The 10,978-nt window shown below is 38.7% G+C and overlaps 1 protein-coding gene across 1 annotated transcript in view; it reads left to right on the top strand.

Moving 5' to 3' along the window:
* Nucleotides 1-4,162: 4,162 nt before the first annotated feature.
* Nucleotides 4,163-10,978, top strand: part of LOC104625426 (high affinity cAMP-specific and IBMX-insensitive 3',5'-cyclic phosphodiesterase 8B-like) — a gene marked incomplete at its 3' end in the record, with an annotated part of 27,823 nt that continues 21,007 nt past the window's right edge. Inside the window, exons 1-3 of the mRNA XM_010293046.1 lie at nucleotides 4,163-4,216; nucleotides 8,437-8,627; nucleotides 9,944-10,003. Coding sequence (XP_010291348.1) covers nucleotides 4,190-4,216; nucleotides 8,437-8,627; nucleotides 9,944-10,003 — 278 coding nt within the window. The remainder of the gene's footprint in view (nucleotides 4,217-8,436; nucleotides 8,628-9,943; nucleotides 10,004-10,978) is intronic.

The following is a 10,978-nucleotide window of genomic DNA, read 5'->3' as shown; positions in this document are numbered from 1 at the left end:
CAGCAAGGGGACAATAAAAAAACAGAACTTGACAACAGAGGTGGCAGAGAGCGGTGCTCCCTGAAAGACAGTTGGGAGACAGCTGTATTGGTGGGTGGAGAGGATGAACAGAGGCAGCTGGTCAAATAAATGAATCGGGGAAGGGTGGTGTCTGGAAAAGCCATGGAGGTGAGGACAAAAGGCATCTGTGGTCAGCTGTGGGTCCTGTGTCTCATAAGGAAATTCAAGCAAAGCTAAGACCAGTGTTGAGGTCACACATGGTTGTGTGTGACCTTTCCAGGACTGCAATTTGGCCAGGAAAAAAAGGGAAGGGATTTGAGGTTGAAAATATTGGTATAATCAAATTGGAAATGGTAATAGCCAAAGGATGGGCTGAGGTGTCAATCCTCACCAGTGGTGTAGATGGGGAAAGCTGAGGTGGAGGGAAATGCGAAGATGGGGAGATGGAGCCAGGGGAATGCAGTGGTGTGGTGAGAGCTGGGTGGAAAAGAGAGTCCTGTTACAGCAATTTCAAAGGGACAGAGGTCTGGAAAGAAAACATACTGCTACGGTGAGGGAAGTGATGCATCAGTGTGGGAGTGACTAATGAGGGGAAGGAGCTTTCAGGGCAAAAGGGTTTCTGTAGGGACCTTGGTGTCCGGGCAATGCTTCTCAACGGGCACATGCATCCCGAGCCTAAACTCACCAACACCTTTGCTTCACCGCTTAGTTGGCTGTAGTTGCTGTTGTTGCTCTGGAGCAATGAAGAATTATTCAAGAATATTTTGCTGTGCTAATTAGTCATTATTTTACAGTGGTTGTATTACTAATTATTGATGATTCATAAATTGCAGGAGCTGTAAGTCTGCAGGCATAATGGGGGGGTAAATTTTTTGTATTGGTGATTTAAAAGGGTGGAATTTTAATTAAGTGATAAGTGCCTTTTGCTTAATGGTACTGCTATGATAGTAAGATGATGAACACTGATTTACATAAAAACACTGGACTTAAGTAAGTATCATTGACTTTGTTTTTAGTTCTTTGATTAATAGCTGATTACTGTGGAGATTGCCTAGAAGATTAGAAGGATGCAGGAAATAATATTGGCCAGTTAAAAATGTTAAAACAAAAATTTCTTCACTATTTTTAAGCTTTTGTTATTCCCAGATGTTTAGTTTATTTATCATTTCTTTGCTTCCAACACTGTGTCTGTTCCTGTGTCACTGAAATCAGGGATTTTCTCACTGAACTCTTTGGAACCAGGCTTGTCTCCACATGTTTTACCAGAAAAGTTTGTCATGAACTAGTGTAATAATTGATTTAGGTTGCAGATCTATTAGCAGTCCTTCATATCAAATAACGAGAGATTTATTTAAATTGGAAATCATCAGAAAAGAGATATTCATTTAAGTCAGGAAATGAGAAGAGGTATAGTTGTGGCATCACTAACACGCAACATCCACATGGTGGGATTCTTCTTGGAGTTAGGAAGATGTGGAATCGGTTCGTTCAGCCAAGGAGAGATCCGTAGGACATTTGTGAAGGCCAGGCACTCACGTCATTATTCTTGCCTCCTCCAGCTGTTTTGAAAGAGAAACGAGACAGGCACTTGTACCCAGAACAATTTGGTCATATAAATCCAAGGGACTGATTCAGCTTGTAAAACAAAACTGAAACTCCAAGTCCAAGAAGGGGGATTTCAGACATACTTTTTGCTGTTGTCTGATGAAAAGGTTTATTAATCCTTCCTATGCTCAGGTTCATTACTAGTCTTAAGGGTCCCATCTGTCTCTGTGCATTGTATAGGTAATGAAGTTCAGTAGCTTAGGGACTTAAAGGTTCTACACAGCAATCTTTGAGATATAGCAGCACCTCTTCTGCATCCCGGTGTGGTTCTGACCCTATCATGTCTATGCAGAGCAGGACAGGGACAAGTTTACCTGCACTGGGACTCTCAGATTTTCTGGTCCTCATGAAGCTTTCCTACTGTTAGCAAAGGCAGGGAACACCCTGAAGCTGGGAGCGGGGAAGAGAGAGCAACCCTGATTTTTAGGTCCTTCTGTTCAGGGAGCTGATACAGAAGCAGCAGGGAGAGAAATCCTGAGTCACGGTTGTGTGGATTTTTTTGTTGTTGTTTTAAAATACCCAGCCTAAGAGAAAAGGTTACCCTATAAAGGAATCTCTGTAAAGGGATTGATAGACTTGCCTGCATCAATCTATGTTTTAGACACAGTTATTCCATCCTGGACGAAACAGAGTAATTAAAGCTGGATGTCCATTGAAGTGGTAGAAAAGCAGAAGGTATTAATTTACAATTTCCCTAGTAGCATTAATAAATAGCTAATAAAATAAATATCTGTGTCCTAACTGTCTTTTGTGAAGCATCCCAGGCTCTGATCAATATATTCTGGGACAATCAGAGCTGTGCATTCTAAAAAGAAAAGAAGCTTTTGCACTGATACTAGCCCAAGTCTATTGTGTATTCTTACAGATTCGTCTCATGAGACTACTTTAAAACTTTTTTTTTTCCAAATCAAAGTGAATCATGATAAAAAATGTATTTAAGAGTTTCCTACATAATACCATTTGAGTGTGAATGTGCTGGTTTTCTTTTTTGGTGGAAGGGAAGAAGGGTTGGGACCTTTCAGAGATCTGTTCCTCTAACTTTAATCATAACTCATGGTTGATGATGGGTGCTAACTTTCATTTATATTCTGATATGCTTACTGGCATTAAGTCACATTCTGCTATGGCAGGAGCTCAAGTGTGAAGCGAAGCCTTTGTGTGAGAAAAAGAGAGGTTAACTACACTTACACTGAGGACAGTTTTTGCTTTGCAAAACAGTGGCAGGCTTTGTAGTTTAATCTTTTGGAGTACTGCCTGTTACCACCTTCTGACGTTCGTTGCTGGTCTGAGAAGAATCGAGGCTCAATGGTGCATGAAAGTCCAACGTGTCAGTTGTAGCTATACATAATACCACTGTCTCACGTGCAGGCAAGGCTGTTAATACTTAACACAGTATTGTCTTCTCTAAGGAAAAAAGTTGAATACTGGTAACTTCATCCATTTTGAACGTTTATACATATTCCTTTGAAAAGTACTAAAAGGCTCAAACTAACAAGCGCCACAGACCAAAATGCTGCAGAAATAAGGCTCCAGGATTCCTGTGTGTCAGGGAATGGTCCTGGGAATCTGCCTACAATTAGGGTTTTGTTCAAATTACATGTCTTGCAGGGCGATTGCTTTAACTCACCTACACCAGGCACCTGGGGTAACTGGTACCAGGAAAACAGAGAATCTGCCCTTTTGGAGGTGGCTAACTTGCAAATAATCCTCCATATGCATGAAGGAACAATACTTTAAGGGTTCAGAGACTCTTTGCCTTAAGTACATGCATCTGTGGGAGGACATAGGTATTGTTCAGTTGCTTAACAACCTTTTGTAGCTAATGGTCTGAAGTGAAACAAATCGGTAGTGTAGAGGAAAAGTGTATTGAAACGTATCAAGACATAGGGAGTGTTAGGGTAGTCCAACTCCTAGGAAATACAGCCACAGCCAACGTCTGCTGGCTTTCTTGCAGTAACTTTAAATTATGATGTGCTTTCATGTCTTCTGAAAATGTCATGGCTCACATGGTAGCAATGTTTTTTCCTGCAAACTAAGGCTATGGGTCTGGAAAGCCATTTTAAATCTGCAATACAAGCAAGTTCTCTTGTCTGATAAGTCACTTTTTTCTAATAAAAACCATTAAGGTATTATTATTGAATATATCTCACAAGACCTTTAATGCAAGTTGTGTATTACATGCAAATGAATACAGCAATTTTTGCCCAGAAAAAATAGCTTTCTGTAGTCTTAAGCAAAATACAAGTCCTTCTGTGCAACCAAGGTACTCTGTTGGGGAAAGAGGGAAAAGAGGTGGTGTTTCTTATTTCCGTATTTAAAACCCTATAATTTTTAACTTAGAGGCAAATAAAGCAAAATTAGGGTTTGGTAAGATATGCTCATAAAAGGTGCACTTCAAAGCAAATAAATTAAGGCTGCTAGTCATATGCCTGCCTGCCTTTGAGAGTCTTTTCCAGTTCTGTTTGATCTTTCAGTCTTGCATGTAAAATGTTATCTTGTTAAGAACCAGACTAGAAAAAAAAAACAAACCACCTGTATTACTCTTCTTTAGCAGGCTTCAACTACAGAAGTACAAATTGGGCCCATGAGACTGACACAAGATCCAATTCAGGTAAGATGCTCTTTCAGTTTCTTGATACAGTCAATTCAGTGTTAATGGGTGAAGAAATTAAGGTTCAACCCCTATAGTTAAATATAATTTTTTCATTTTACTTGTGCAAGGACTGTGAGATGGACAATTGGTGTTCTGATTTATCTGATTGCTTGAGAAGAGATCTACAAGTGAATTAACTTGGTAAACAAGGTGCTTAGATTTCCATTAACATCAAATCGTTCCTTTTTTATGTCCTGTCAATACAAGCGTGTGTATATGCGCGTTAGCAGGAGAAAGAGCTGCCTCTCTGGATGTTAAAAATTGTTCAGTTCTGATACACCAAAGAGAGTTCCATTAATAAAGTTTAGGTACCTGGCAAATTTTCCTGGGTTTTGCGCAACAGGACAGAGAACTGTGCTTTTACAGGTCATCAATCCAAGAAATCACACCACTTCCAAAAAGACAGGTTGAACTTCAGCTTAAGGAGCAACAGCTCTCACCTATTCTTGCTTCTGTTTATGTACGTTTTGTTCCTGTGCCAGTAAACAGATGCCAAGAGTTATTTTCTTACCTTACAGAGCTCTCAGATGATAGGAAATTAAATAATCGTAGTCTTTAACATTGCTCTAGTGGTACAGCATTCATTTGAATTAACATTTTGGGTCACTTGACTGTAAAATACAGAGACATTTAGTCTCCTTTTCCGGTTTGTTGTCATCCCCCCCTCCTTGTGGAAGAAATGCTATTCTCAAGGAAAATACATTGTGTGTATATGCATCATTAAGCTTTACATTTTTATTTCTGTATTATAAGCATTCAGTCTTAATGTAGACTTGATCTGATGAAACTATTTGTTTATATCATAAATGACTGTCGAACAGTGGCGTCAGCAGTAGACCAGTCTTTGGCTTTGCAAGGAATTTCAACATGAAATTGTGGAACTCTTAATGGAAAAATGTTGTTTAGACTGTGACCATCTTCAAGAAGATGGTCAAGCAGATGTTTAACAAATACTCTCAGTGCCTATGTCAAGATTTCTCTCAGTAGAAATTGGATTTGCCAAAATATCATAGTACCAGTGTTAGCTGTTGTAAGTGAAGATTTTTCATATAAGAAGAGAAAGTGGGTTTTTTGTTGTTTTTAAAAGTATTTTACATTCTTCTTGGTATCTTGTCAGCTGTGGATGTTATTTTGTCCCTACATTGCACAAGTAAGAATCTATGGTGCTACCATAGAAGACCTTAAGGAAAGCAGAAAACAGACTTTAAGTAAAACCATTAACTGAAGACTTTTCCATGAAGACATTGCCATACACTAATGTATTTACAGTAAAGGGAAAACACTTTATGTAAACCCACCTCCTTTGTTTGTGGAACAAGCCACATTACCTCAGCTAATTTGGCAAGTATTGCACACATCCACGCGTTCAAAAAAAAATGTGTTAATCTTTTATTCCATCTTGACAATGGGGTTACGTGTTTCTCTGTGCAGTGTAAACAGCTACTGAATATCACATTTTAACTGTCTATTTGTGGGTGCTTTTCATGTTCACGATTGTCAATGATAAGTCAATTTAGTTTGTTAAAACCATTGCCACAGGGGCTTTTCCTGGCAATGTTCATTTTATTCTGGTGCATGTATTATGCTGTTGTGGGACACCTGTGCCAACCTTGAAATGGCCCATACTTTTTGCCTGAGAGGTGACCTCACTTGTGACTGTGACCTGCCATAAACTATTTAATAGATTCCTCACTGGACTTAGTGACCATCTGTGGCAGAGGACAAAACTGGTTTGGTTAATACTAGATTGTGACCCGGGTGCCGCTGGCTTAAGGGTCAAGGGGAAGAACCCAAAGCAAACCTACCAGCTCCAACCCTCCAAATGGCCTCCCCGGACGCAGCTTGCACATCTGCCCCGATTTGGTACCAAGGCTTGCAAATAAGCATGGTTTTGTTCTGAGACCTTAGAAATGACCATGATAAAAGTACATGTAAATGCGTTTTCTCCAGAGGACACAGGAGAAAGGTGGTTGTTATAACCTTCTAGTGCACATAAAAAAGCTGTCTCATCCTTTTGCAGAAGTGTTTACCAGGGCTGGTAGAGGTTTGGATGTGTCCCCCATGCAAATACTCCATTTTCTCACCTCTGAGGACATTCATTGACCATCATCTCTTTCACAGCATTGACATCAAACTTCATTTCTCTTCTGATGATGGTGATCTTCCCTGCTGAGCTGCAAATGAAGCATGATGATGCACAGCATTTTACTGTTCCCCCATGCCAATTTTCGATGCAACAAGGGCTCCTCCCTAAATTAATTCAGAGCCACTATGTGTTTTTCACCTTAAAATTCTCTTGCTGGGATACAGTAACATAAAAATAATTAAGGAGCTTTATTTTTACTTCTTACATTGCTGTTTGTACTTTTCTCAGTTTCATTGTGGTACCCTATGTGCCTGTACTCAGCTGGGGTCTCTTGTTTTATTTCTAGCTCTTTAAAGCAATCTCTGTCCATGTTCTGTATTTGTATGATAAACTGGGAACAAGACACACAATACTTGAGTGAAGCAAATGCTTAGAAAGATGGTAAAAATTCCTCCAATACATCCCTAAAAAATGTAAAGGTCTGCACAGAAGTCATCCAGGGTGCTCCTAAACCAGGGCAGCACTGAGTAAAATGATCTTTTTACAGTAACACTGACAAATTATACACGAAAAAATAGCTACATAGTTTTTTTGCAAAGAAATGCAGATTGAATTCAAGCTTTTCCTTGACAGTGTTGTTTATATGGATTGTTATATTTTTATCTTCACTTTGAGAGCATATCTTGCAATATACTTCTAGTTACGTTATGTTTTGATGGTTTATAGCAAGCTTTGTACAAATGTTAATTGGAATGCATGGTGGTAATAGTTTAAAACAACTTCTAAAGTTAATATTCTCAGAAGGGTTCACACGCTGATAATTAGCTACCAGTGGGAGATTGGGTGGTTTAATTAAGGTCCATTATTTTACAGCAGGTAAATGATGGCATTTTGCAATAATTTTATTTCCAAACTCTGAGAGAAGAAAGATATAAAAAAATGTCCCATCCCCCTGAATCATGATTTTCTGAACCATATTGTGCTGATAAGTGAAGTCAGGGAGTGACTTTTATTTGTGAAATGAACAAGATTTTGCTTTATACAAATAGACAGATTATTCTCTGCTGCTTTTCCATGTAATATGAATAGCTGTGGATAAACTCGACTTTTTGAGGCCTTTCTTTTTCACAGCATATTTGCACTAAATTAACCTTTTTCTTTATCTGTCACACAGGGTGGCATGGTTAGTAATCAGTTGCTATGGTAAATATATACAAATTTTGAAGGGGATTTTCTACATGACTTGTGTTCCTACCTGTGTAATTTGTATGCTGATAATATATATATTATAGTGCAAGATGAAAAGTTTGGTCTCTCCTAAAAACACTCTTGCTTTCACACAAGCAGCACACAAATACAGCTGTTTTCAGCCTACGTTCTCTGTCTCAGTTAGCAAAGAGACTTCCTACAGCATCGATTTGATTTTAAGAAGAGTGCCTTGGCACACATCCTACCTGATCTCGTGTAAGCGGTTCCTTAAGTGTTCAGATAATTTTACATAATTAGAGACAATTTATTGGGAAAAAAATATGATGTTTGAATCATTTTTTTTCGCTACACAGCTCTGTCCATACCTGTTTGTCAGTTGTTCTTTTCAGTTTTGAAAGAGCATGGTTTAACTCCATTGTGTTGTACATCAAAGGAGAAATAATGAATAAAACTGCGTTAATTGTTTGTCCCTGAAGAGCAATAATTAAGGCAGTTGCATCCCAGACAGTTCATTACAATTAAAAATGTGTGTATCTGGATTGTCCCAATGAGAGTGGCAATGATGTTTGAACACGGAGCCACAAACTCTGAGTAGCTGCTGATTGAATTTGACTATGAGTTAGAAGGGACTCGTCATCTGGCAGCTGGTTTTGCCCTAAATATCAGTCCTGTGCAGTTAACTGTTGATTATCTATTGATAATCACTCTATCCATTAATAAAATCGTGCTACTGCATCAGCTGTTTTACAGTCTGTAGTTCAGTCTTCCCACTTTCAAAGTAGACTCAGTCTTTCATGTAGCAGAAATGTTTGTTAAGATTTGCAGCATCCAGAGTAATGTTTTCTATGTTTAATGTGGTGCCGCTGTTTTGCATGCTTTGCAGGTTTTGCTGATCTTTGCAAAAGAAGACAACCAAAGTGATGGTTTCTGGTGGGCTTGTGACAGAGCTGGATACAAGTGCAATATTGCCCGGACTCCAGAGTCAGCACTTGAGTGTTTTCTTGATAAGCACCAGGAAATAATTGTTATAGATCACAGGAACTCCAGATACTTTGATGCGGAAGATATCTGCAGGTAACCTAAAGAACTTTATTCTTCTCTTGAACTTCAGAATATATTGCACAAAGCCAAACCTCCTAATTTTAAAAATAAAAAATAGAAAAACACTTCCCACCCCCCAATTATAGTAAAATGGAAGTTTGGGGCTGAGGCCAGGAGGTTTGCATAACCGTCTCTAAGAACCTTATGAAAAATATGCTTTTGGCAAAGCTGAATTGTAGAATTGTCTCTTTAGGTCATGGGCTTCTATCAGAGCGTAAGTCAGAGCTGCTGTGAAATTAATCCCTGCTCTCTGTGCCTTCTTCTTTCCTGGGTTACTGCTGCAGCAAAGTCTGAAGCTGCAGGGCTTCAAAGGAATGTATGTGTTTGTCCACTGGGTCAGGCACTGCCAGCTCTTCACAAAAGTTCGCATCACTCTTGTGGTCCACATGACTCTGTCTTAGCAGCTCTAAGGTTGCAAGTGCTTAGTATTGGGATTTTTTGCTAAAATACGCTGTTTCAGCTGAAACATACATTTTGCATCATACACCATATTGTGCTTCTCAGTCAGTCATGAGCTGAAATTTGCTGTGGTTAGGACAAGGAGCATTTTAAAGCTCAAATACTTGGGCTGATGGAAGTTCTTTTAAAAGACCAACAGATAAATATGAAGACTGTTTACTCAGGACAGTGTGACACGATTGAAAATAGTTATCTTTAGCCATTAAAAGGTGAATGGAGTGTTCTTCTGGCAGTTGGACATACTTTTTTCAGTTTCTCAAAAATAGGCAAAGTGGTAAGATTTTGTTTATTCAACATTTCATAAATTATAGTCTATCATATGCAGTTGCTATACCATCTTCTCTTACTTGCATGCCCCCAAAGCACTTCCCACCCTCTAAAGAATATTTTGCAATATTTAGAAGGGCAATGGTAAATCTGGGAGAAAGTGCGGGAGATTCTTGTTTAAATTAGCTGATGCTTATTGAAAATGCATTGTATAGACTGATCTTTCTCAACCCATGCATTCAGGGCAGTCTGCCCCAAATACACTAAGTAAACAGGGCAAACCTTTGCTCAGTTATAAAAGTGGATTTGAAGAGCTGCTGTTCATGCCCTGTGTTTTTGGAGCTCTTGCCTCTTCACTGCATTGAGCAAAATCTGAAGAATCTAGTAGCAAAATGGAAATGGATTGTCTAAGTGATGATAGGTAGGTTTTGGCAGTGTGATACCCTATTTTGTAGACTTGATGGTGTCTTTCAGTCCTAGTTTTCATTTATATTGTCTGTGAAGATACTTAGAGTAACGCTGAGAAAGTATGTGGTGCAACTGAGAAATTTTTATTTCCTCAGATCTATTCGTGCCACAAAACCATCAGAGCACAGTGTAATACTTGCTGTGGTTCCACACACGTAAGTATTACTGTTTTGTGAAAGATTTTTCTTTTACTTTATAAGAATTTTATGCATAATAGTTATTTAATAACAGAAAGTATCTTACCAACAAGCCTTGTAGAGTGAGCTTGATATTATTTTACCTGATAATGGGTTAGTGGTGTTTTATAAGGACTATATAGGTATTTGATAACTTTCCATTTATACAGACTAGTACAATCCCTGTCACCTTCAGAGGATCATAATGTAATGGCTTGTATACTAAGAAAAAATAGAAAGCTATGTGTTGGTTTCTAAAAGAAAAAAATAGAAAACTGTGTATTACTTCCTAAAGGAAATAACTATATCAAACTGCCAAGATTACAAAATAGACTAATTTTGCTGCTGAGCAAGACCTTACAACTTGCTTCACCTTTTACTTAATACCACTTTTTTTAGATTTTTTTCTCATAGGATATCAGAGGGTGTCTTTTTTCCTCTTCATGCTTTCTTTTTGGAATGCCCTTGTTTGTCTGTGAAGAGACACAGGACTTGTGTAGAGTATCTGTCAGGTTTGCTGTAGGAATAACTGTCAGATTGTAGTAATAGCTGAAAACACCTATAAAAGAAGATTATAACATCAACTTCTGCAATAGTATGATTTTGTGTATGTATTTTACACAAGAGTGTTCTCACTGCATTCATTATGTTTAGGAAACTGTCAAATTGATACCATTTAATTCTTAAATGTTGTGTGACCGTGCAACATACCAGTTCTTTTTAATATCTTTATCAATGATCTGGATGAGGGGAATGAGCGCACCCTCAGTAAGCTTGCAGACAACACCCTGTTGGGCAGGAGTGTTGATTTGCTCAAGGGTAGGAACAATCTACAGAGGGATCAATGGGCTGAGGCCAATTGTATGAGGTTCAACAAGGCTGAGCGCTGGGTCCTGCACTTGGGTCACAATAACCTCACGCAATGCTACAGGCTTGGGGAGGAGTGGCTGGAGA

This window comes from Phaethon lepturus, unplaced genomic scaffold (genome assembly GCF_000687285.1).
Source record: "Phaethon lepturus isolate BGI_N335 unplaced genomic scaffold, ASM68728v1 scaffold11478, whole genome shotgun sequence".
NCBI classification, from domain to species: Eukaryota; Metazoa; Chordata; class Aves; order Phaethontiformes; family Phaethontidae; genus Phaethon; species Phaethon lepturus.
The sequence above is the reverse complement of the archived record's forward strand: the minus strand, read 5'-3'. Positions and strand labels throughout refer to the sequence as shown.